Source organism: Monopterus albus, unplaced genomic scaffold (assembly GCF_001952655.1).
Source record: "Monopterus albus unplaced genomic scaffold, M_albus_1.0 scaffold24.1, whole genome shotgun sequence".
In the NCBI taxonomy this organism is placed as follows: Eukaryota; Metazoa; Chordata; class Actinopteri; order Synbranchiformes; family Synbranchidae; genus Monopterus; species Monopterus albus.
In genome coordinates, this window is record NW_018127904.1 from 1,503,860 (window position 1) to 1,529,612 (window position 25,753).

The 25,753-nt window shown below is 41.9% G+C and overlaps 3 protein-coding genes across 3 annotated transcripts in view; 2 read left to right on the top strand and 1 right to left on the bottom strand.

Annotated features, from left to right (window-relative positions):
- tmem41aa (transmembrane protein 41aa) overlaps nucleotides 1-1,169 on the bottom strand; it is a 6,796-nt gene extending 5,627 nt beyond the window's left edge. Inside the window, exons 1-2 of the mRNA XM_020594684.1 lie at nucleotides 1,153-1,169; nucleotides 910-1,038 (exon numbers count right to left, since the gene is read on the bottom strand). Of these exons, the coding sequence (XP_020450340.1) occupies nucleotides 910-1,038; nucleotides 1,153-1,169 (146 nt within the window). The remainder of the gene's footprint in view (nucleotides 1-909; nucleotides 1,039-1,152) is intronic.
- Nucleotides 1,170-2,626: 1,457 nt separating this feature from the next.
- ehhadh (enoyl-CoA, hydratase/3-hydroxyacyl CoA dehydrogenase) lies at nucleotides 2,627-12,264 on the top strand. Its single transcript, XM_020594826.1, has 7 exons — nucleotides 2,627-2,899; nucleotides 4,901-5,004; nucleotides 5,474-5,643; nucleotides 5,983-6,094; nucleotides 6,964-7,068; nucleotides 9,979-10,320; nucleotides 10,660-12,264. The coding sequence occupies exons 1-7, from the start codon at nucleotides 2,826-2,828 to the stop codon at nucleotides 11,910-11,912; spliced, it is 2,160 nt and encodes a 719-aa protein (XP_020450482.1). The 5' UTR covers nucleotides 2,627-2,825; the 3' UTR covers nucleotides 11,913-12,264.
- Nucleotides 12,265-12,779: 515 nt separating this feature from the next.
- On the top strand, nucleotides 12,780-25,486 carry zgc:162707 (UPF0524 protein C3orf70 homolog B). The gene is made up of 2 exons (XM_020594652.1): nucleotides 12,780-13,377; nucleotides 24,754-25,486. The coding sequence occupies exons 1-2, from the start codon at nucleotides 13,194-13,196 to the stop codon at nucleotides 25,437-25,439; spliced, it is 870 nt and encodes a 289-aa protein (XP_020450308.1). The 5' UTR covers nucleotides 12,780-13,193; the 3' UTR covers nucleotides 25,440-25,486.
- The last annotated feature ends 267 nt before the right edge of the window (nucleotides 25,487-25,753 follow it).

Consider the following 25,753-nt stretch of genomic DNA (forward strand, 5'->3'; position numbering starts at 1 on the left):
GTGTTTATGTATAAAGCCAGGAGCAATTTATTACCTGGTGGAATTCAAAAACTATTTAATGAAAGGGAAGGGGGATACAATTTAAGGGGTCAGTTAAATTTAAAAATTCATGCTATACGTACAACCAAAAGAAGATTTTGTATTTCCATAAGTGGGGTAAAACTATGGAATAATTTAAGTGTGGACATAAAAAATAGTAATAGAATTGATGAGTTTAAACACAAATATAAAGGTATGTGTCAATCAAGATATGGGCAAGAACAGGCTTAACGATTAATCAGGTGTAACATTGTAAGTGTGCTGTTTTAGTATATCACTTGTGTGGTGTAGAACAAAATTATCTATGTAGTAATACTGCTTGCAAACCAATGATGGTAAGATGATGTCATGGGGTAGGACTAGATAAGTCTAACTTCTTCCTACTCCGTTCAAGCATGTACTAGGTATAAGCAAATTGAAAATATACTTGTGGATATGTGTGGAATTATGTGTGTTGAAATATTGACTGTTGTTACATGTTTGAAAGAATAAATCAAATCAAATCAAATTAAATCAATTAGTCAATAATTAGTAATTAGTCAAGAAGGTAAAAGATTAATTAGTTGACTAGCTGGTTATGTTATAAGTTAACGTAAATTACGATGTGTAACACTTAGCGCGAACGTTACAGAACAAGCTGAATAACTACCCAGTTAGCCACTATCACTATAGCTAACTGGTGTTACTGGTTGGAGTGTTTTTACCTGTGTATGAAGAAGGGGGGTGACATGGAAGCATGCTAACAGTTAGGTCAGCTAGTGACAGCAACACCACTCAAATACACATTTTAAATGCTGTAGCTAGGGGCCGCCATGCACGTCAACGTTATGTTCTCTGGCTAACGTTAGATAACAACTAACACGGGATTACCTGCTGGGTTCTTCAGAGCCGTCAGGGGGTTGCCCTGACCCCGCTGTGTCCGCATGTTCAGTGTGGGAAGAGCGCGTCGTCGTGGTACCGCCGGGAGGTACAGGGACAGAGAATACAGGTACAAGCTGGCTGTAGCGACAACAACGAACAGTCCGAAAAGTGAGCGCATGTTTCGCTAACTACCTGCTCCACGGCCTCCCCCTGTGCTGTGGCTAAGAGCAACGGAGAGACACGACGTCCAACCGCTGCAGTGACGTCATATCCCCGGGTCAGTTGTAATATATTTATTACGTATAGGCGTCATTAGACCTTTTACTGGGGCACGTACCCCAATATTCATCTGCTATACCTCACTACAATCACATGCTCGAGCCTTAACAAGCTCCTATATTTGGCAGTGGATTAACCTAGATTGATAATAATGTGAAAAGCAAATATTTGTTGTTCTAATGTGTTAGGTATTTTTAGTCAGATAGAAATTGGATAGATACTTTATGTATTAGAAATGTTTAGTGGAGATAGGATGTCTAGTTAGACTGTTAAATGCTTAGTCATGCTTATGAGTTTCTACAGGGTACATCTGGTCAAGGATAACTAGAGAGAAGAGTTGATGACTGTCAGCAGACAGGGTGTTTAATATTATTATTATGACGTGTAGAACTGTAGCCTTAGCCATAATATGTTCTTATGTTTAAGTCACGACATGTTACTAGAAGTCTGTGAGAATGTTTTTAGCTACACACCACTTAATCAACAGACACACACACATGCACATTGATTTGCTTCATGTTTTGACTACTGCTATGACCAGCTGCAAAGCTGGCAACAGAGACGTCTCGGTTGACGTTTCTGTGTAGTATGGGGCTAGCCCAACCGAGGGGATATAATGTATAGGCCTGGTGGGTTCAGGGTCTTTCATCTTACACCTGCCTGCGAGCAGTTTGGAGGTGCAAGATACCTGAGCGTGTAATGTTATTTTTTACCTGTGTTCATGGAATAAATCAACACTGTTTTGAAGTTACTTGGACTGTCTCGTCTCTCAGAGTCAGTATGGTAAAAAGTACGGGGTACAACAAATGTCAAAGCAAAACACAAGCTGAGGCACATGTCAAGGTTCGTACACCACGGCACGCGCATATGCACTGCAGCGCACACGCAGCAATCAATGTACTGTGCACGAAAAGAATGGACTGAGGTACGTGACATGGACTAAATTAAGTTTTTAAATATTACTGATGATATTTTTTGAGTCAGACATTACTCTTGTAGGTGGAGTCGATATGTTTTGTCTCTTTATGAGTTACAAAACATGATTACATTGGTTGTTTTTTATGATTTGGTGATACACAAATCAAACTGGGCCTGCTTGACAGTCAAATTAGTCATTATTGTGAAATGCAGAAGAATGCAAAGAAATGTGCAATACAGAGCCAGACCTTTACGCCTTTAAGACATGTTGTTGAAATAAATATTTTCATAAAGATTAATATTTCTCAGTTTGTACCTTTGCCAGTAGTTATTTCAAGAAAAATAGTTGTGGTTTGAGTAGTGAGGGCCCTGTGCCCCAGTAGAACTTTATGTCTAGCAAAGCCCTTGATATTACATTATCGGTTAGTAAGTGAATGCTACTTTAAAATAGACATTTTACCGTGTACTGTACTTAAAGAAGAAAAAAAAACATCATTTCTGTTCAGCTCCAGACCATGTGGGGGCGCTAGTGCTCTGAGTTGTTCCCATCAACCGTCAGGTGCAGCAGAACAGAAGACGACGAGGAAGACGGTTTGGAAAGATGAACATCTTTGTGGAGTTAAAGTGGGATAGAGGTGGTGTGCGTCCTTGTCAACAGCTCTGAAGTTTCAAAGTTCATCCTGCAAACCGAAAAGAAGTGCGACAGCTTGCAGTGTTTGATCGACAGCATGGCTCAATACAGTCGTGTTTCGGGGACTGTTGGCTTGATTACTCTCCAAAATCCGCCGGTCAACGCACTCTGGTGAGCTACAGTCACTGACAGGGCTGCAGATTCTTTAGGTCGTGGTGTTTGTCTAGTTAGTGGGAATACACGTTGCTGGAAATTCAGATGTTATGGGCCTTTTTCAGCAGCCGCCTGCACAAGTAGAGGTGCAGACAAGCTACAATGACTTGATTTTGTGAGCACATGATCATTGTTCTCTTTTGTTAGATAAGTAAGTTTTGGAATGCCATTACGGCTACTCGTATTTTGTATGTAGTATAATTTGTACTTGGGGTATTTTTATGTTACGCTACACTACATTTCAGAGTGATTGAATTTTTATTTAAAAAAAAAATCCGTGATGACCTTGTAAAATATCTAATCTGTTCCTAATATTCTGACCTTTTAATGTATGTAGTAAAGTAGTCCAGTACAACACCACCTTTAACTATGACCTCAATAACAAATGTATCATTGAATGTATACATTCATGACAAATTCAGCAAAAACCAAAACAGTTTCATAAACACAGATGTTATGACGGAAGTGTTGCACTGAACTGCATACAATTGTACTTGTGTACACAGTATTGTGATACTGGTAGGGGCCGTTCTGTTCTGAGTACTGTTTGATACTTGATAAGTACATTTTAAACAGTCCGTCTAAGTACATTGTGCACATAAAGTAAACTTGAACCTTGACCATTTATTTGTTTGATAATATTTAACTAAACGTTTGATATGGGGCTTTTACTTGTAGTGAAGTATTGTTCAGCTCAACTCAACTCAACTTTATTTATATAGCACTTTACCACAGCACAGCTGACCAAAGCGCTTAACATATCATACAAATCTAAAATCAACACATAAAAAACTATAAACAATAAAATAAACACTCTAACACTACAGACAGTCTCATTCCTGGCCAAACGCCAATGAATACAAGTAGGTCTTCAAATATGGCTTAAAAGTAGACAGCGAGGGGGCCTGCCTAATATAAAGTGGCAAAGCATTCCATAGGTTTGGACCCACCACAGCAAAGGCTCTATCCCCCCCTAGTTTTACGCCTAGACCTCGGTGCCTCCAGAAGAAGCTGATCAGCTGATCTAAGGCACCTCGACGGATTATACGGACGCAAAAGTTCCACGAGATAGGATGGTGCCAGCCCATTTAAGGACTTATAAACAAATAAAAGAATCTTAAAACGAACCCTAAAACGCACCGGAAGCCAATGGGGAGATGCCAGCACTGGCATTATGTGGTCCCTCTTATGCCCCCCAACCAATAACCAAGCGGCAGCATTCTGGACCCTCTGGATGCGGGCAAGACCCAACTGACTAACTCCAGCGTACAGTGCATTACAGTAATCCATATGAGATATAATAAACGCATGGATCACTGTCTCAAAATGCCACTGCGACAAAAAGGGCTTTACTTTTACTAACTGGCTTAAATAGAAAAAAAACAGATTTTACGAGCGCATTTATCTGGCTCTCCATTTTCAAATTGGAGTCTGTTTTAACACCCAAATCAGTGACCACCGGTCGCACATACTGCCCCCAGCTCTGGTATCTAAATAGCTAAATCAGGATCCTCTGTACAGTGTGCTGTTTGGGACATCTCAGCTCAGCTTGTCAGCTTCAGCTTTGTCAGAACAGACTCAGTAACATCAGTCTTGTACATGGTCATCCAGAAGCATGATGCATCACAGCAAATCAGTCTCTTATGCTGGTCACTGACAACTCCACTGGAGCATTTAGAAACCTTGCGCCACAGTTTATGAAGGAGGGGCACATTTTTCACACAGATTTATCCTGTTGGCTTTTCTGGTCAGGCCACCGCTGACCTATTTTACAAAACCATGTTCTTTATATAAGGTGTGTTATGTTCAAAGAAAAATGCATATCTGTTGACTGGTACCAGTTTCACTGTGCACTTTGTGATCATTGTGAGTTGTGACAAAGAACGAACCATAAGTAAGCAGAATCACAAATAAATTATGTAATAAAAGTTACTGTAAATCTTTTTTTCTTACATACAGTGCAGCGGTGAGGCAGGGCATTGTTGAAATGTTGAAGAAAGCGCTCAGTGACTCGAAGGTGAAGTCAGTGGTCATCTGTGGCCAGAATGGAATATTCTGTGGGGGTATGAATGCTTTGGATTTATGCTTTATTTCCGCTAACTTCAAAATGGTGACTCAACTCCAAATCTTGAAAAGGCACAAATTCATGACATTCTAATTGCTAACAATGAGTGCATTTGGTCCCACATGGTTCTCTTGAGGATTTCCCTTTGGTGCTTTTTTTAATTTAATTTTATTTTTTAAATATAACATACATTTAGGTGACTCCCTCTAGTCCTCAGCAATGGCATGAGGGCAGCTGAAGTTGTAATCAAACAGGCTTTAAGTATTTAAAGAAATCAGTGCTGTTCCCTGTTGAAATTGGATTGAACTTGAATATCAGTGTCAGTCTAAATGCATCTGATTTATTATTTTCTGTTGTCAAACTATATCTAAATTATATACTGTTTAATTTTTATGTAACAAACCTTTCCTAACTTACGTCCGTTTTTTTGTTCGAAAGTAATATCGTCAGTTTCATTTGCATAACAGGAGCGGACATCAAGGAGTTTGGGATGAACATGTCTGGGCCTCCATTGGTACAGGTGATCCATGCCATCGAGGATGCGAACAAGCCGATGGTGGCGGCTATAGAAGGGGTCGCTTTAGGAGGAGGCCTTGAGTTGGCACTTGGGTGTCACTATCGAATCGCACACTCCAAAGTTAGTTCATGCTTCAGCTTTCTCTCTGTCTCGCTTGTGTCAGTGTCAAGCTGCATCACTGGAACATGTTGAATTACCCATTGAATTACTGCGTGACTCTTCACTGAGTTATTGAATTTGTTCAGAGTAACTACAATAGAACCAGTTCAGTCAAGAAAAAAGGAAATGTAATTCTATGTAAATAACCAGTACTTTTAAAGCATTGTTATTCCATCTGTTTAAGCCACGACATGATCAATGTAATGTATGCCGAAGACCACTGTGTCTGTGAATATCATGAAGATCTAGTGTTCAGTACCCCCCGCCTTCATTCAGCTGTGTGCATTTCTGTCCTTGCAGGCCAGGCTGGGGCTTCCAGAGGTGATTCTGGGTTTGCTGCCAGCTGCTGGAGGAACCCAGCGACTGCCAAGGCTCATTGGGGTCCCAGCTGCCTTAGACCTCATCACCACAGGTGAAAAAGACAGGGACTGAAAGCATCAGTAAATATGTCACCATACACATTGGGCCACATTCACCAGTTGTTCTTAAGAACACATTTGTTTATAAAACCCACTTGCAAAGTTTTTACAAAGATTCTGGCACCTACCAACGTTTTCTTATCTGGGATTTGTTCTTAGCTAAGAACAGAATCTACGCACACTTAATGTACATTTGAATGCTGACATGTTTGTGTGAAATAACTGGTTATTTAGTTTTCCTCAGTTCCACAGTTGTATAAGATTTAAAATAAGAGTTTTGTCATTATTAATATTTTAAGTATATTTTACAAAACATTATGGTCTTTTAAAACAAATAAACACTAAACATTACAAGCAATTACAATTAATTATCTTTTACTGTGTGATTATTTATAACTTATTATTAAGAAATGCACAACTTATAAACGAAACACATTTAAGTGCATACCTTGATTCTAATTTCCCTGCAGTCTCGTGCCCTTTTATGGGCATTGGCGGGGTGTTAACTAATGCTAATTAGGACCAACTGGAACACGCTTTGGTGAATGTCACCCACTGTTCTGTTGCAACATGCCAGTGTTCCTGCATGTTATAGTTATGAATGTAAGTCATTAACATCATTAACATCAGCAGAGCTGATAATAAACACTGATCACAGAGCTCCTGTGAGGACACTGGTAGTTTACTTGGATGACCAGCAGATGTCACCCTGTGTCTAGTTTGACCGTGATCACTGCCAGTGGAGTCTCTTGTGTCATTATTTGAAATGTTCTTAAAAATCACTCTAAGTAAACTATTCCTTTAACCCTTTCATTTTAAGAAAAAAGAAATAGACTCTTGGTGTTCTTCATGTCTTCCATAGGTCGCCATGTGATTGCTGCTGAGGCACTGCAGCTGGGAATAGTGGATCAGGTTACTGATCACAAAACTGTGGATGCAGCTGTGAAGCTTGCCCAAAGTGTTGCAGGTGAAAAAAAAATCCTAAGAGCACAAGGCACCCACAGGTATAAAATCCAGTCACTTTTCACTGTTTTAAAGACTGACTCAGTGGAAGGAACAGGAGCTCCTCCTATATTTGCATAGTCTGAAATCAAGAAGTGTCAACAAATAGGTTGCAGAAGTTAAAGGATGCAGAAAACAGGGCAGGCAGATCCTTCGCCATAGAAGCCATAAATGTTTCATGGCTCTGTCAGATGTGCTGTGATGTCTTCACAGCTTTTGCTGTATTATTCAAAAGGGCGAAAAGAGACTAACTTTCCTAGAATATTAACTATGAGCCCACACCAGTCATTTAGGAGGATGAAGACTGCCCCGTGCTTGTGACTCAGGCTCATTAACTCACTGAATGAATGCTGAAGTGTGCCATGTGTCTGCAGTTTACAAGGAACAGTTTCTCTGTTCAAAGCACAATGCTTTCAGATAGAACACATAGTGACTGTACTGACATACAACACTATTAGGCTCAGCTTGAAATATACAACAACATTTAATATTGATTTTATTGTGCTCATAGGAAAAACATCTCTTCTTGGTGTGCCTTCTGTTTTCTAGAGGGTGACCTTATTCTTAACATCAATTTAACTGCAGCCACATTTATATACATTTTATTTCTGCTTTAAAGTAGCAGATTGACGTTTTGGGAAATACGCTTATTTGCTTTCTTGCTTTGAGGTCGGTGAGAAGAATGATACCACTTTTATGTCTGTGCCTTCAGTATGAAACTGTTGCCTAAAGCTAATTAGTGTAGCTTAGCATAGAGACATAAAGAAACACTGGGAAACAGCTACAGTAGCCCGACTCTGTCTAATGACAAATTCTGATTTTTGTGTTGTACAATTTCTTGTCAGTGGACACAGTGCCGGGCTAGATGTTTCCCTGTGCTTCCAGTCTTTATGCTAAGCTAAGCTAACCCTGGTGCCCTGTTGGACATGAGAGTGACATCAAGAGTGGCATTGATCTTATCTCAGCAAGAGTGAGAATAAGTGTATCTCTCCAAAAGTCAGACTAATCCCCTAAGTGTTTAAGAATGTTATATCTCCTTTGGTGTTGTGAACCAGTACATGCACCACCCACTCTGGTGTGTGGTTTTGTGTTGTAATATTAGTACAAGAAGGGAGGCTGTATATTGTTGAGCCTTGTCTCAACAGAGCCCTAGTTGTACAAGAGCTTTTGATTCTTCTACATGAAGTGAGCTGATGTTTTCGTCCCTAGGTTGTCGCTTGCTAGATGTCGTCTTCATCTGACAACTGATTTTTAAGACATCAAAGTTAGTATGAAACCTTTCAGCTTATGATTAACATTGGCCCTTTTGCAGACAGTCTACCTCTGTGCAAAATGTCAGCTGCAAGTGCCTAGGATTGCATGTAAAACAACAGATTACAGTCAAAAGATGATTTTAGTCTTCTGCCTTTTAGAAATACTTTTTTTTTCCCACACAACCATGCCAAGATGACTGAGTGGGTGAGAAAGTGAGTGTAAAGCTGAGGCTTAGAGTGAGTCAGACAGAGAAGCCATCAGCATACAAGATGAGAGATTCAAGGAGATAGGACTGAAATCTGCTGAGATTTTGACTTGGACTACAGTCGCGAGTTGATTAACGGGGGTATTAAACGTGGACGGGAAATAGGCATCTAAATTTACAAACCAAGTGTGAGTGTTGATGACACTGAGACGGCACGGTTGGTGAGTCAGCCAGCACAGAATAGCTTTAGTCCGTCACATCCGTAGAGACACTACATCACCGTAAAGTGAAGCACGTGTGGGCTCAAGGACACACACACTCTCTCTCTCTGATGACGAGATTAACTTTTTTTACCCTTCTAGTTGCAACATCTGACCGCTACATCTGTCAGGATGACCAGGCTTCCCACTTGCTGCACAACAGCTCAGCCATTTACAGATTAACTGCTGCAATAATGCCTTTCCAAAACGCACATAGGAACCACCATGCATTTCACTGTGGACAGAGTGCACGTTGAACTGGCCCAACATGAACCTCACCTTTCATTCTTCATCTCACGTATATTGATACTGACTTAATGGTTTTAGACAGAAATGTTTGTTATTAGACAAAGCGGAGCCATAAATTCCATGTGGTCTCTGTCCCTTTAAGCTTTGCCATGGTGACCCAGTTTTTGGCCCAGACCCACGGCTGAGTGTGATTTAATGGAGCTGTGAAGGATTCTGACTACTATCTCATGTAATTATGTCAGAGAAGACAGGGACAGGATTTAAGATGCTTTTAACAAGAATTTAGCATAGCGGGCCAATCCCCTCTCACTGTTCTTTGGTTTATAACACTACAAACAGGGAGTATTGTGTTTAAAGTTTTAGGCTCTAATGCTAAATCATCTCATGTAGCTTCACTTGGAAAATTGCTGCGGTATTGTGCCACTGCTCACACACCTGAGAATTACAAAAATTCAATTTCCTCCCCTTTTGATGCCAGAGTTGGAAATTTACTTACTATGTTGCTCAAAACCAGATTGTTGCATTTTATTTCATTTCAGATCGGTCTTATTCGAGGTGAGCAGTAACAGTGCGCTGGCAGAGTCTCTCCGATTATCTTGGAAATGGCCTGTCAAATCACTCTGCTCTTAAAAGCTGCTGGGGTATCTAGTGATTGAGTGGATGAGTGTGCCTGAAAAAGCAATTTTACTCAGACTGACTGCTGACTGACAAATTGGAGAAAGTGGGGAAAAAGCTGTACCAGTAGAAACTTTAAAAAAATAAGAATATGCAAGCGTACATGTACATAAATGTAATTCCAGAGTAAATGCTTAATTCGCTTTAAACTTTTAACTGCCAGCAAAATTAACACATACAAGTAAAAAGGTAATTCCTCTGGAGTCACTTTTCTTCCATGTTTCTATTTCAGGAAAACCACTGGATGCTCGTCGTATAAGCACCTACCCATGCGCACGCCCATCTGATTTGGATGCTCTGTTCGAGGGGGAGATGCAGAAGGTGCGACAAAGAGCCCGTGGAGCCATCGCACCGGTTGCGTGTGTCCAGGCAGTGCAGGCAGCTGCCACCCTGCCCTATACTCAGGGCATAGAGCGAGAGAAAGAGCTGATGGTCACTCTCTTCACCTCAGGCCAGGCCCGTGCCCTGCAGTACCTTTTCTTTTCTCAGAGAGCTGTCAGCAAGTGGAGCACGCCCAGTGGAGCACGCTGGGACACAAGCAAGCCTGGGCCCATACATAAAGTAGCTGTCATTGGTAAGAGCTTTGGGCTTTTAATTTCCATTTGTCTGAGCTTTCATTAAGCACAAGCACACTGACTCATTAAGCTATCTATGTCATCTCCAAGTTGATGTTGCCCATGGAAACAAAACCCATATATACATTTCAGTGGAGTTTAGATGGATGAACTCTCTACTCACTGCAGGAAAGACGGGGGGTGTTTGACAATCTGTGTATGTGAAGCTCAACAGCTTGTGAATTAAAATTGCAAGGTTGGAAAAACTTGATGGTGCCAGGCTGAAACTGTTTACAGTCTAGGATTGTGTATAGTGAATAAAAAAGAATATGTGATTCATGTGATTTTTGTTGTCTAAGGTCTTGGCACTATGGGGAGAGGCATAACAGTGGCCCTGGCTCAGACGGGGTTGTCCGTGGTCGCTGTGGAGACCCAGGAGAAGCAGCTGATGGGGGCAAAGAAGGCGGTGTCAAACATGCTGGAGCAAGGGGCTAAGAGACGAGGGGTTGCTCCCACACTAGACAAGATCAGTTACAGCCCTAATATCCAGGCTATAGCAGATGCCGACCTGGTCATTGAGGCTGTGTTTGAGGATATGGCCCTGAAGAAGCAAGTCTTCCAGCAGCTGGCTGCTGTTTGTAAACCAGGCACTTTCCTGTGCACCAACACTTCTTCACTAGATGTGGACCAACTGGCCTCTCAAACCCGCAGCCCAGAGTTGGTGGTGGGGATGCACTTCTTTGCTCCAGCCCATGTCATGAAGTTGTTGGAGGTGGTGTATGGACCACGGACCTCTCCTCAGGCGGTGGCCACTGCCATGGAACTGGGGAAGAAAATGGGCAAAGTCAGTGTGGCTGTTGGAAATTGCCAGGGCTTTGTAGGGAACCGCATGCTGAAGCTATATCTCGAACAAGCTTTTTTTCTGTTAGAAGAAGGGGCCACACCTGAATTGGTAGATCGAGCACTGGAAGAGTTTGGGTTTGCCATGGGTGTGTTCAGAATGTCAGACCTCTCTGGGCTCGATGTGGGCTGGAAGGTCCGGAAGGGACTTATGCTGGGTGAGACTGATGTGTCATCAGGGCAGTCAGCTCGAATCCGACAAGGCTGCAGGTACAGCCCGCTGGGAGACCTGCTCTGTGAGCAGGGCCGGTTTGGTCAGAAGACAGGGCAGGGATGGTATCAGTATGACAAGCCTGGCGGTCGGGTTGCCAGCTCTGATCCTTGGCTTCACAGCTTTCTGGAGAGTTACAGAGCCAAGCACGGCCTGGTGGCACGGCACATAGACCACCAGGAGGTACTGGAACGCTGCCTCTATGCCATGATCAATGAGGGTTTCCGTATCCTGGAGGAAGGAATAGCTGCAGGACCTGAAGACATAGATGTCATCTATGTGTTTGGCTACAGCTGGCCCAGGCACCGTGGAGGCCCCATGTTCTACGCTGACATGGTGGGGTTGGCGAAGGTCCTGGAGAGGCTGGAGCACTACCAGCAGGCTCACCCTGATGTGCCCTACCTACAACCCTGCAGCTTGCTCAGGAGGCTGGTGGCCAGCGGCAGCCCACCTATACAGAGGTGGAGGGAAGTCATCAAGAAACCACACAGCCAGCTTTAAATCTCATAAATTCATGACCAGCTTTAATATGTTGATACACTTGGATAATAATGATAATACTGTGATTAACATAATGTACTACATTTATATTGAGCTTTTCTGCTTATAGTAATGCTTACTGATTTCTTATATATGGTGGTTATAAATGATTTAGGATGATTTCTGTGAGATAGTCCCAATGTCTGACTGATGTCGATTTAACTACTGACTTGGAGGACTGTCCTGTTGGAATGAATTTAATCTTGTAGTTAAATCTGGGTGTTTTAAATACTCAACTTTTTTAAAAATGCATTTGTGTACAGCATACAAAAATATCATCTACATGTATCATCTGATGACTCAATAAAGGTTAAATAATCATGTATTTATTTATTTTTGTGCATGTCCGATTTGTGTCAAGCTAGTACACTGTATACGGTGTTAATTTAGCTGTTTGTCTTGCTAGTCTGACACAAAATTCAGGTAACTGCTATATCTCAGTTCATTAGTCTCCTCGGAGCAGTGTTTCTGATTGAGAGGTGAAGTTGTTCATCTTGTGGTGTTTTTTTTCTGCTGGCTCTGCTGCAGTGGTGACAGAAAAGCTGAGGCATACAACTCTAAAGTGCTTTTATAAAAATCATTGGCTTGTTCTCCAGTAAGTTCTACGCCCAGCAGTGGCCAAATGTTAGGGCTGCCACCTAGTGGCTGAAGACTCAGACTGAACAGCTGGATTATATATAAATGATCCATTTTGTCTTCAGCTACATTTGTGGAACCTTTTATTGTTCCACTGAAACAAAACTATGATTTCAGCATCTATAGCATTATACATATTATGAAGATATAATTTGTATATAACCTTTGTGTGACTATTCAACTCAGTGTAGCTGAAGATTTGATGTGTGTGAAGTGCGCAGAGCAGCTAGCTGTGGACTCCTCCCGTTGTGTGAAGTTCAGATGCGCGTCGTTCTTCCGTGCGCGCGTCACCAGCGCACAAAGGAGCTTCCCGACGCGAGGGGAGAATGGAGAGGTATGTGGATCACGAAAACCGGGGGTTTTGAATGCCATTACGCCTCGATAACTGACGCTATTTTACTTTGACCGGATACATTGCCACCCTTTGCATGAGCACCAACCCGGCTGCTCTGGATTCAGAGATCCAGCACCGTCTTTCGCATCTGCTTCCCAGCTGAAAAGCTTCCTGTGCTGCGTGGACCGTAAACCTCGGGTCAGTCCCTCACGATTGTGCTGTAGTTTACTGGGACGAAGCTGTGTGCGTTTTTTCATCCAGGAAATGTTGGCATGGCCGCCTCTGGAGCGCATAAGTGTCCGAAGAGTGACAAGTTGGACGAGGCGCAGGCTTTGGCCAAGAGCTGCGCGGGGAGACCAGACTTCCTGCCTTGTGATGGGCTCTCCATCTGCGCTACACACAGCCACGGGAAGTGCTTCAAGCTGCACTGGTGCTGCCACTTGGGCTGGTGTCACTGTAAGTTTGTTTTTAAATAAGTGTTTGCTTTACTCCAAATTATCTTACTGGCGCTATAATGGCAAAATATGCCGGATATTTGGTGGCCACGGTTATGAATGCAGAGACATCAATTCACTCTAAGACCACACACGCACTGCATATTGACAAAAAAAAGAGCGAAATGTAGCAGATGGTAATTAGAAGATATGAATTACTCGATGATAATAACGTAAAAAGGCACAATGGGACACATTATGAGCGGTTATGTAAATCTCATCAGCTGACTCCACAGGAAACATTGGCTACCTCAGTGGTATTTCATTTTTCCTAGAACTTCAAAGCACATTTTCAATTTTTGTATATTTTTAATATTTGTTCGTATTCATTGCAATAAACTTGGAGTCATATATGTATTCATCATCAGAGTCAAACCTTCAAATAGACTCCCTGCTATGAATAATTTATAATGGTCTAAACACGGGAGACTGAAACGTTGGGAGTTGGTTGTTTCAGGCCACGGTGTCATTGTTTACCACTATTTATCCGGGTTTGTTCTAACTTGGTTTGTACATTGTGTTAATTATCATGCAACCCAGACTGTCAGCATATACTGAACATGAAGTTTTAGGGAAGGCTGCAACCCCATCAGTACAATATTCATATAGTGAAAATCTTTACCTGTCGGTGTTAATGAGATGTTAAAGGAGGGAAAAGGCACAAGACATTATAAGTACAGTGGTTTTATTTGTCTGCAAATCTTTGTATTTAAATAATAACTCAACTAAGAGTTTAATGCCATTTAGGCATGATACTCCTGTGTTTTCCATTGGGTCAGTGCTTTACAGAATGTATTTCTGGTTATGATCTGCCTGTCTAACATCTTATCCAGGGTGTACTTGAAAGGAGAGTCTACACACATCCAGCCCTTCCTCACTTTAACAGCAGAGATGTAAATTTTCCCAGACATCAAAAGAAGTGTGCACACGCATGCACACGGGCACACACACATTGACTGAATCCACCATCAACCTTCCTTTATTTCAATGTCAGTGGAAATCTTTCACTACGTGCATGCTGACATCACACATCTGAATCATAACTTCATTTCTACTTTAAATGACAAGTCTTGGGATGATCTAGATTTTTATTACTGTCAGCAAACAAAAAAGTAGCAATGACTGGATACTATAAACAAGCAAGTGCTGTCAGTGTAGCTAATGCCTGGTATACAGCAGCTTCCTATGTGCCGTAAACGTTCAAAACACATCATTGGATGTGACGAACATGGGCACTCTGGTTTATTTTCAGTCAGTCCCACAGATTTTCTCCCAGGTGCTGTCACCTGGACACCAAATGTGTAGTAATCCAGAGCTGAAAAATCAGTAATCAAGTGCAGTATTTACTACTGTTTGAGTAACATTTACTAGACACTACATTTCACAGCTGTTATGAGAAATTAATAATCACCTTTATTTATTTGGCCAAGCATGTTACACACACAAGGAATTTGTTTCTGGTACAGAACCAAGGCAGCCATCTACGGCGCCAACTCACACCGATGGCTCTAACCATCGGGGGGCAACTTGGGGGTTCAGCGTCTTGCCCAAGGACACTTCGACATGTGGACTGCAGTCACCATGAGTCAAACCACCAACCATCTGGTTGGGAGACGACTGCTCTACCCACTGAATCACATAAACAGCAGAAGAAGGCTGTAGTGATAGATGTAGAAATCCCATGCGATAGCAACATCAGGAAGAAGGAACACGAGAAGCTCAAGAAATACCAAGGGCTGAAAGAAGAGCTAGAAAAGATGTGGAAGGTGAAGTCACAAGTGGTCCCTATGGTAATAGGAACACTGGGGGCTGTGACCCCCAAACTGGGAGAGTGGCTCCAACAGATCCCAGGAACAGCATCTGAGATCTCTGTCCAGAAGAGTGCAGTCCTAGGAACAGCTAAGATACTGAGCAGGACCCTTAAGCTCCTTCAAGGCCTCTGGTAGAGGACTTGAAGGAAGGAATAAGACCACCAATATACATAAAAAAAAACAACAGAATTACATCTTCAGCTCAAAGCTGGGGAGGCTCTGGGCTCAGTGCTACAAACAGTACTAACTGTCAGTACATAGTGTATTTTTGGTTTTGGTCTTTTTCCTGGGATTTAATATAGAGTAATGCCAGTGTTAATCCTTTAAATGAGGTTTTTCCACCTTTGGCCACAAAAGTTTTGACAGTGTTAAACTGTCAGATGAAATCAGTCTATACCCTTCAGCCACAGGCCATAGCTTTGATGATATTAGCTGAACTCAATAGTATTTATATTGACTCTATAGAGCACAAGGCTGCAGCTCCACCTAAACATGAACAATTTTCTTTTCACACTGAGAAGTGACAATAGTATTTTTAACACCTGCAAATCTCAGACACTTGCTTTCCATTTGAACCTTTCTCAACCTGACACTGATTCCAGCAACTGTGCTTGATCCTGACAGGACGTCCTTCTATTTGTGCCGCCCTAATTTATCCCCATTGCTGTCTGCCCAGAAAATCCTCTGATCAGTGTAAAACACAATCACCACCCACTCTGCACCAGCCCGTTGGGGCTTACAGTGTGCAACTGCAAAAGTCACGTTGTAATCTTTGCCATGTAATCAGTGGATTTAGATGCCTGCCTCCATCCAGAATGAGCCAAGTGATTTGAAATATCTAACGTGGCAGAGAAATTGTGAATTCCTTCCAGTGTTTATTATGAGCCACATCTGGGATTTATGATTCTCAGCACAGCCTGCTCAGTGTTACATCATTTGTAAACATTTAGACTTGCTCCTCTTTTCTGCTTTGAAATATTCATCACCCTGACTGAAAAGGTGCTGCACAGTGAACACGGAGCCCTTTGTACCCATTATTTACTTCAAGCTTGTTTTGCTATAGAAGAAAGCGGCAGTAACATTATAATAGAGCTTCTCACCTTCATGTCTCTCTCTGCTGTAATTCTCAGGTTCCCCTCACTTGCATTACAGTGAGAATAAACCCACTTATGCTGCTGAATCAGGGCACCCAGTGAGAAAAGTACAGCAGCGTGCTTCTGCATCCGGCACCCACCTGCTCAGCTTAGATCGCACACTTTCATTCTAGAAGTGCATAATAATAAAGCTGGATGCAAAGGAGTGGCTTGTTGTTACGTCCTTATCTCGTCACGCTTTCCTTTTGAACGTGTATGACTGTCGCCTGGAGCATAAACTTATTTGGAAGCTGATAATTGTGCCGTCACCATGGGGAGCCCTGCCAGACTGCTTTTTTAATTACATTTTTAATAGGTTTCAAGGCAAACAAATATAAAAGGCCACTTGGCTCAGCACTTAAATTTTCGAACACAAATTATTTCCATTTTCTTACATGTGGGTGATTATGTGTGACTTAAATCTGGCTTCTATTTCTTTTGTGCAAACTGAATATTTTTAGAAAATCTGTTTCTGTACTCTGAGACCATACAAATCATCAGCTACAGCAAGAAAACTGTGCTGTCGCTTTAACGGCCTTCCAGAAGTTTCCACTTAGTCGTAGCTTTGTTGAAACCCTTGGCAGAGAAAATGGATAAAACTGGAAGTGAACATACAGTAGGTGGAGGCAGTGTTCCCAGCTGGTGACAACATCAGTCCAAGCCTCTCATTAGTGGTAATTAGCTGTGTTTAGTGTCACTGCCAATATGTCATGCTTGACGAGAGCTTTTGCTCACAGCAGCACTGGAACCACCTGGTCTGATTGTTTTCTCTTTCTCTCTCTCTCTTTATCCTCTTCTTACTGATTACAATTACCAGGCAGAGCAATGAATTACTCATTAAGAAAGTCTAATGACTCCTGAACATTCTTGTCAGTCTGCTCGTGCTTGATCAGCTCTAATTTTGTAGGTTGGAACTCGTCCTTTTGTTGTAGATACAAGACAGAGGGGAATCTTCCTGCTAGACTTTCTGTGCAGCCTCATCTGTCACACCACGCGGCTAAAGGGGAATATGGAGGCTTATTAGATGAAGTTCTGACCTTTATCGATTGTTTTTGTGACCAATCCAAAATTTACAGCAACACTGAATCATAAACAGCTTCACCTGTTATTAAAGGATCGATATATTGTCAGCACATGCCTGAGGGGATGTTTTTTGATCGATTGTTCATGTGTTTCGACCAATTTAACTGCTGGTCTCTGAATGAAGGGAGTAGAACAAAATTTCAGCAAGTTTGTTTTTATATTTTAAAGGATTTGATTTCTCAAGTCTCCCTTGATACAATACCACATTCCCTGTTTATGCTGCTTCTCTTCCATTGCAGACACTGTCAGGGAAAAGGAATTTGTTATCAAGAAGACTGCAACCGATGCCTCACATTAACTTTCAGCTGTATTTTAGAATGCATATTTACATTGAACAATGTAATGAAACTCATGAAATTGAGTTTGAATTAATGACAACTGTCGTGTAATTAGTTTGAACTCATTTGACTAAAATCCACACAGCCTAAAATCCATGACAAACTAACAGGTGATTTCAGATTTGTTGTCATGGTAATGTACTTATAAAACACAGCAAACGGCCTCACCTTTTGTCCACCATTCCTCCATGTACGGTATGGTGCGGAATGCAAATGATACATCTCAGATGATTTGGTGTCATTATTAAACATTCACAGCAGCTTGCTAGATTCCCCTGCTTTGCATTAACGAAGAAACCTACAATTTTCACAGAAGAGATGTTGTCACAGTAGTAGGAGACGTATTAGTGGCAGGTGATAGTGTGTTTTACAAACACCCCTGCTGGAGTAAACAGAGTGGCCTGTTGCATTTATACAGCACATTTTTAATTTGGTAAGATCATTACAGATGTAATATGTGTTTATTTCCTACACTGAAACAGTTCGATTTTTGGATAAAAAAAAATCACAGCCCTAGGATGAGGATGGCGGACGTTTTCCTGTCTCAGCTGTGCTCAGTTCAATTTATGGCCAATCCTGACAGGAGGAATGATTACAGACCAATATCTCTTTTAAAATACAAAGGCATGATTTTGTATTAAGAAAGAAATACAAACCTGTTCTTGACTAGACATGAAGGTAAAGAAGTTGAATAAAGGCCTTTATGGCTCCAGAGGAGGCTGTGTGATGTCACTTGAGTCAGCATCAGTGGGGGCTGACTACAAGGGAGTGTGACATTATAAGGAAGTGAGTTTACTAGACCTCTGTAGGCCATGTTTCATTTCTGCTTGAAGCTAGCAGCCTGAGTCTATGCTAGCTGCTAGGACCACAGACTCTGCACTGTGGGTAATGCAAAAATCTGTGAAACAATAATGACAACATCTCTTTTTCTGCTGCATCAGTTTTTATTTTTTAACATTGTGAACCAAACACAATGAATGCACTGCTAAATTAGTGCAGTCCTCTTTTAACGTTGCACAGGAAAATCAGTCCCGAATGTTGCATTTCTTCACAATGGTGACAGACTAAACAGTGGATTTCACACTGGAAGTCAGGAAAAGCCTCTGCCTCTGGAGGCATGAAACAGGAAAGGAGTTTCATAGGGTCAGATGGGCCCCTTCACTGGAACTTATGTTGTTGCCCCTGCTGCAGCCTCTTTGTTGGACAGATTTAAAAACAAAGAACACTGGAAGCATGAGTGGGAAGTATCCACAGACCAAACGGGTGCAGCAGCTGCTATGGAGAATGTGTTAAGATCATGCTTTGTGTTGCTATGTTGCATTTAGATGATCAGTCTGCACATAAAGACTGCTGGCTTCAGCTCAAATGTACAAAAAAAATCAGTCTGAAGGGGTAGTTAATGACTCAATCTTTACTCAGGCTTTGCTAAGGGCTGATAATGAAATGACTTCATCTGTGTGAGACAGTCATACTTATACATGTGGAGCATGTCGACAGTGACCTCAGTCTTCAAGTATTTCCTTGTCTGCTGCAGTCTGTAGGACGACAGTAGAGCTGACATTTGAACAGAGCGATGTCGAAGCTCCGTGAATGAGAGTGAGACTGATGGACTACATGCTGCATTATTCAGAGAGAATATCTCCTCTGTTAAACCAGACTGCACAGACGTCAGTCAGGCAAAGGCCCAGGAGAGAGCAGAGGATGCATGCAAGAAGAAGAGGAGGCGTTGGAGCTCCTCATTCTTCCTCCATACTGCTCCCTCCTGTAGAGCACAAACTGTAACTTCCATGGAACAAGCTTCCCAATCTCCCACTTTCTCATTAACCTCTTGAACCCTTGATTTTCACCAAAAATGTCTTTTCAAAACATACTGCGTACAGTATTCTCTATATCCTCCTTGCAACACTTCAATGAAACCTTAATATACTTGTTTATTGTAGATATTTTGGGATATTTTGCTCTCTGTGGGCACCTGCAAAAATAATCCATTCATCATTACATTTTGATAATTAACAGTTTTTTCCTTTCTGATGTATTGTTTACATTTCCTTTAGTTAATCGTCTGCATCTCTCCACTTGTGTGTTAGTGGTATTTAATGTTAGCATAATGAAATGCTTTCCAGTCTAGAAAAATACAGGACTCATTTGCCTAAGTGCTACAGTACATCTCTGCTTTTTCTGTTGTTGTTTCTGGTCTAGTGAGACTGTAAGGCTGCTCTTAGTGTAAAACACCGCATCTGTGTTTCCTCAGTACTTGACTGGTTGATCGGTCTCAGTATGATTGTAGGTTTAAAGTCTTGGGACTATAGAGGAACTCCTAATGTTTGATTCTGTGGCACCGACTAAAAACCTGACATTTACTGCTAATGCTTCAGAGAGTTGAATTTTTTTCAGTCAGTCTTTATTGTAGAAATGTGGAAATGCTAGAAATGTGTTATTTTTGGCTATTTATCTTTAGTATAAGAAACTACACTGGAAAACAACAAGGATCAGAAATGTTAGATACATCACAGCAGCCTTTTCTGACCATTTTCAGGTGGGTATGTCTTTTAACTCTCACTAAGAAAAAGCTGGTGATATTACATTGTTTATCCTACTGTCGACAAATCCTACGAAATGAGCAAAACCAGCAAGGAATCAATCCTACTAACAAGTGTTGTCTGTGTAGACAAAGCCTGATATTGATCATCGTTCTACTGTTTATTCAGTTAATGTGCAAAAACTACTAAACACAGCAAAAGCCTACACTCTTGGAATGGTTAAAGTGTTCTTTCACTGCCATGAACACACACACACTGTATATTATTTTGACTCAGTCCCACACACACACACCCTCCAGCTGCTGTAAATACTCAAACCATACCAAACCTGTGTTAATCCGCAGCTGAAAATAGTCCCCAAAAATCTACACGATGGTTTGAGTAACACTTCCTAAAACCTACAGTGGCCAGATGTTTTAGAAACCTACATTCAGAGTAAAACTTTATATTGTGAATATGTATGAATATGTGTTTATTAGTGTTTTTAAAGATTTATGTGTTCATTTGGAAATAATGGGTTAAAGGGCAGAGTTGAAAGTATGGATACGGACTAAAGTATGTTTGTTTTTGGTCTATTCATTGAATTTGATGACAAGAAAAACTGTTGAATGCTCTCAGCATTAGACTTGGCTGCATGTCTTCAGTGCTGTGAGTTTTGCTATTTTTTCTTTCTTTGCGAGGACATCTGGTCCTTGTTAGTGTGGAAATACAAACATACACACAGGGCAGAGGGACGGCGAGCAGTGGCTGCCTAACAACTGATATTGTCATGCAAGGGCTTTAACACTGGGCAACAACTGAATATCAATAAAGCTGCACAGATAGTATGCACTGGCTGTCAGTTACTGTTTGCTTCAGTTGCCAGTGAACAGCCTGAACAGTATAGAAATCACACTTCAGCATTAATGTCTCTCAATTTTATTTCTATACCAACCAAATCACAACAAAAGTCATCTCAGGACACTTTACAAAGTAAGGTCTAGACCTTACTGTTATCAATATTATTACAAAGGGAAAACCCAACAAATCCCCCTTGAGCAAGCACTTGGCGACAGTGGGGAGGAAAAACTCCCTTTAACGGAAGAAACCTCCGACAGACCCCGGCTCTTGGTGGGCGGCCTTCTGCCTCGATCGGTTGGGGTGAGTGGATAGAGGAGAGACAAAAGAGGGAGAGAGAGAGGACACACTACGGGAGAGAGGAGACACAAAGTTAATAACATGTAATGGTGGCATATAGAAGCATAGGGAGAGAGAGAGGACACACTACGGGAGAGAGGAGACGCAAAGTTAATAACGTGTAATGGTGGCATATAGAAGCATAGGGAGAGAGAGAGGACACACTACGGGAGAGAGGAGACGCAAAGTTAATAACATGTAATGGTGGCATATAAGTGCATGGAGAGGAGAGAGGCGAGGAGCTCCGCACCATGGGACGACCTCAGCCTAGGCCTATAACTAAGGGATGGTACACTAAACCAAACGTATCCTAGAATGTATGTCCAGTAATTTCATAGACACCACTACATGGTCGCAAGGAATAGTGAGAAACCAGCACCAAGAATGCAAATCACACCACTTGCATACTTGTGCATGAGCATGATACAAACAAAACAGGTGGATCCACTTGCAAAAACATAGCCCCTACTAGTTGTCAAAACTCCACAGGGTACCCGATCATAGTCAAAGTAATTGAAAGTAATATAGTATGTAATAATAATAGTAGCCTGTTTGTAAGAGAAAAGCACTTGTAATCTAAACTCAGAGTATCTGCTGTCCAGGTATTGGAAAATAGAAAGCTGTTTTACTTCACATGCAGAATCTCCTCGCTTTCTTTTTGCCAGACAAGGTGCAATTAATCTCACACATAATATACAGTACTGTCCTCTAGGGCTCACTGAAACAGTGATATTTCTTGCTAAGTCCAGACTAATTCTGCTTTCCGCAGACACCTTGTAAATCTACAGACAGCCTGTGAGCCTTCTGCAAGGCTACTGAGGGCAGCCACTATTGATGTAGCATTAGCTCCATATGCCTGTCTGTTTTGTTGTCTTGTGTATGAATCTCTCTGTCCCCCAGTATTGCTCTGAGTACCGGATACTCCAGATGGATGACTGCAATTAGATGTAATATGTTGCTGCTACCTTGACCAGTGGTTTTCTGTCATTAAACAGAGGGCGGTTACTGTTCCCCCTGTCGTCTTTGTTGGCACGTCTGTCTGTGTGACTGTGTTTTGTGTTACTGGGGTTTACAAAGTACAGTAATGTATGTGCATGTGAAGCTTCAGTAACAGCTTCATAATCTCTTCACAAGTAGATAATACTGTAGCGATGGGGCAGAGCGGCGCCCGATGGGACACCCCATAGTGCCAGGGGGGGAAACTGCTGGTGGGGTCTTCCAGAATGCCCCTCTGGGCGAGCTGTATGTAGTTCGGACTTTGCAGGACTTGTGGCGTCTCTGTGTTCTGTGTCAGTGTGGGTGACAGTGTGTATTGTGTCCTTAATATAAGCAGCTCAGGGGAATGCGCAAAAAAAACAACTTCTGTCTCTGACTTCTTCTTCCATTCAGCCTACGTGACAATGCCTTTTGTGGCTTTGATAACGAGGTAGTCATGCGAATTTTGCTCAAACCGTTCTTTGGCTGTGGAGCTGATTTGACCATTTAGCAATGCAAAACAGACCCACTTCCCTACTTGGAAGTAGTTTGACATTTTCAGAGTAACCTGGGAAAAAGAATGATTGAATGGGGCTCCCTGCCAGTGAAACAAAAGACAAGGACACAGAGTGAGAGGAAGAGAAGTGCAGGACTGTCATCTTCTATAGTTTCCCTTTCTCCAGGGAGTTAGTTAAACACACACATTCACGCTATATTATTCAGGCAGCACGGCTCGGAGTTGGAAGCAGTGGGCTACAAACAATGATTAACATTTGGGAGGAGTCGTTTTGCGCACCACCACTACACGAATTGCCAAAATGGGAGGGAAAACTCACACCCTATACTTTGTATAGGGATATTTGTATATGACACTGGGCTCTTTCCAGAGCAAACATATTTATTTAAGGATTTATATGACACTGTACAATATTTTACACCATTCTCATTCATTGTGTTAGTCATCCAGTTGCACATCAGCACCACATCATGATTTCTGAGTAAATGTTGTTGAATGACCTTAATCCTATGGCATTTCATCATTTTTGAATTATGTCTTGCATCAGTTTTGAAGGGTCAAAAAATGATTGCTACCCTGCCCTGGATACTCTGAAATGTAAACTGTGTTCCAGTCTGGCTTCAGCTCCACCTCAGATGGTGATGGCAAGAAAGGCGTTTTTGCCTTTGGCAGCACAAAATTCATATGTGATGTGAAAATTGTTGCTACACCCCCAAAAGGACAGATGATTGGATATCACAGACACACTATATGCTCCCAGCCCACCTTCTGGCATCTTCAAAAATTGTGTCCTCGTCTGACTGAAAACACATCTTTATAAACTCTTGGGTTCATCAAATATACTTTTATGTTTTACAGTAAGACTAAACAAATGGATTTTGATATGCAAATATCAATAATAAATTTTGCTATACCTGTACATATATACTAAGATATAATAGAAGCTAACACAGGGACACAGAATAAGAAGTTATACGTTGAATTTTTCACAGAACTGCTGCTAGGATTCCTGCCAAATGTTTCCACATGGTGCTATATTTACTATTTTATTTATTCAAACTTGCATTTAGTGTTATTTATTTAGTTGGTGACTTTGGGGGAGTATAAGCAATCTGTGAGCACCACTGTTTAAGCGGTGGTACATAAAATATACTGTATAACGTACAGTCGATATAAGACATAAAACATTCAGCCAACACAGAACAGCATTGTCATTCATTTGGAGTTGTGCTTGTGCCTGTCTGAATTCTAATGTAGTACTCTCCCTGTGTTGGTTGTCACCAAATCCTGAGAGAAACACCAGGCTCTTTAGCTGCTACGTGCTCCACTATGTTCACTAGCCAGCCGCTAACTCTGTCTGTCTGCGTGCTGAGTAGGTACTGCACAGTGGGTTTTAGGAGCGTTTTTTTTTCCCTGCTGAAATCAGGTCTTTGCTAATGAGAGATGCAGTGATAGAGGCGAGAGTGAACAGTAAAACTGCCAATCAATAAGCTGTAACAGTGTTCAAAAACTGTGCTGATGGCAGCTGCAGAGCTGGGTGATGCATTTTGTGAGTTGAACGACAACATTCACATACAAACAGGAGTCATTTGCATAAAGGGCAAATAAAAATCTTGAATGTTGAATCATTTGTCTCATTGTTAGTATACGAATATCAACTATTGACACTTTAAAATACAAAAATATGATCTGTGACTCTCCCCAGCCTGATATTTTGTCATTAGCTAACATCTAAACATTTTTTTTTCTTTTCCCTCTCCTCAAGGCAAGTACATGTACCAACCCATGACCAATGTGTGCCAGCTGCCCAGCACAACCGTGCCACCTGTCGACTCAGAGTACAGTAACACCATCGACCTGTCCGTCTCTCTGGCTGAGCGCTTCCTGAAGCTTGCCCCCTCCTTCCAGTCCCCACCTCACCTGGAGTCACCTAAGTACTGTGTCATCGCAGATCTGTTTGTGGACGACTACATTGTCAAACGCATCAATGGGAAGATGTGCTATGTGCAGCGCCCCCCACCTCCTTTACCAGAACCACCTCATCCTCCAACCCCTCCCCCACCTGCTCCAGCTACACCTAAAATGCCCCAAAATCAGCTTCAGCAAGCGGTCAAGCCCACGCCGCCAACTCAACACGCACTGACACCTGCACCAGTGCAGCCAATCCAGCAGGTGTACAGTGAACACAAACACCCCTCCCCTGTGGATAAGTTAAAAGGCCCTAAAATGGACCACTGCTCCTCTCCATCTAGCTCAGAGGACTCTGGCATCATGGCGTTAGGTCTGCATTACCTGGAGTCCTGTGAGGAGGAGAGCGCGGAGGAGGAGGATGAGTTGAGCACAGATGGGAACTCCAGCCCCGGCAGCCTCTGGGATCAAGACGACTGTTCTGTGCTCTCGCCCTCCAAGTCAATAATAGAGATCATCGAAAATATTGAAACAACTGTGTAACTGACATGGACAACGCAGAATCATATCACTGAGAATAACACTTTATTATACACAAAAGAAAGCCGCTCTCTAACACGTCAGCAGGACTTTGCTGGATTGCTTTAAGTGAAATTTGCTTCCCTGCTGGTGGCCGAGGATAGTATGTCTGGACTCACATACGTCCTCTCCTCTGTCCATATTCCCTGCAAAGAGTGAAATTTTAGCACTTATTTTAATAAATACAAAAAGGAAGCACAAGAATATCAAGCACATGCACAGTAGACCAAATACAACCTTTGTTTGTGGAAATTATAGGGCGAAAAATCTGAAATACA

What these genes read in the sequence shown, in the direction of transcription:
- ehhadh (XM_020594826.1), top strand. Translation starts at nt 2,826, where the DNA reads ATGGCTCAATACAGTCGTGTTTCGGGGACTGTTGGCTTGATTACTCTC. An exon ending in GAATGGAATATTCTGTGGGG is followed by an intron (nt 5,005 to 5,473) that starts GTATGAATGCTT and finishes TTTGCATAACAG; the next exon opens with GAGCGGACATCAAGGAGTTT. An exon ending in ACATAAAGTAGCTGTCATTG is followed by an intron (nt 10,321 to 10,659) that starts GTAAGAGCTTTG and finishes TTGTTGTCTAAG; the next exon opens with GTCTTGGCACTATGGGGAGA.
- zgc:162707 (XM_020594652.1), top strand. Translation starts at nt 13,194, where the DNA reads ATGGCCGCCTCTGGAGCGCATAAGTGTCCGAAGAGTGACAAGTTGGAC. An exon ending in CCACTTGGGCTGGTGTCACT is followed by an intron (nt 13,378 to 24,753) that starts GTAAGTTTGTTT and finishes CCTCTCCTCAAG; the next exon opens with GCAAGTACATGTACCAACCC.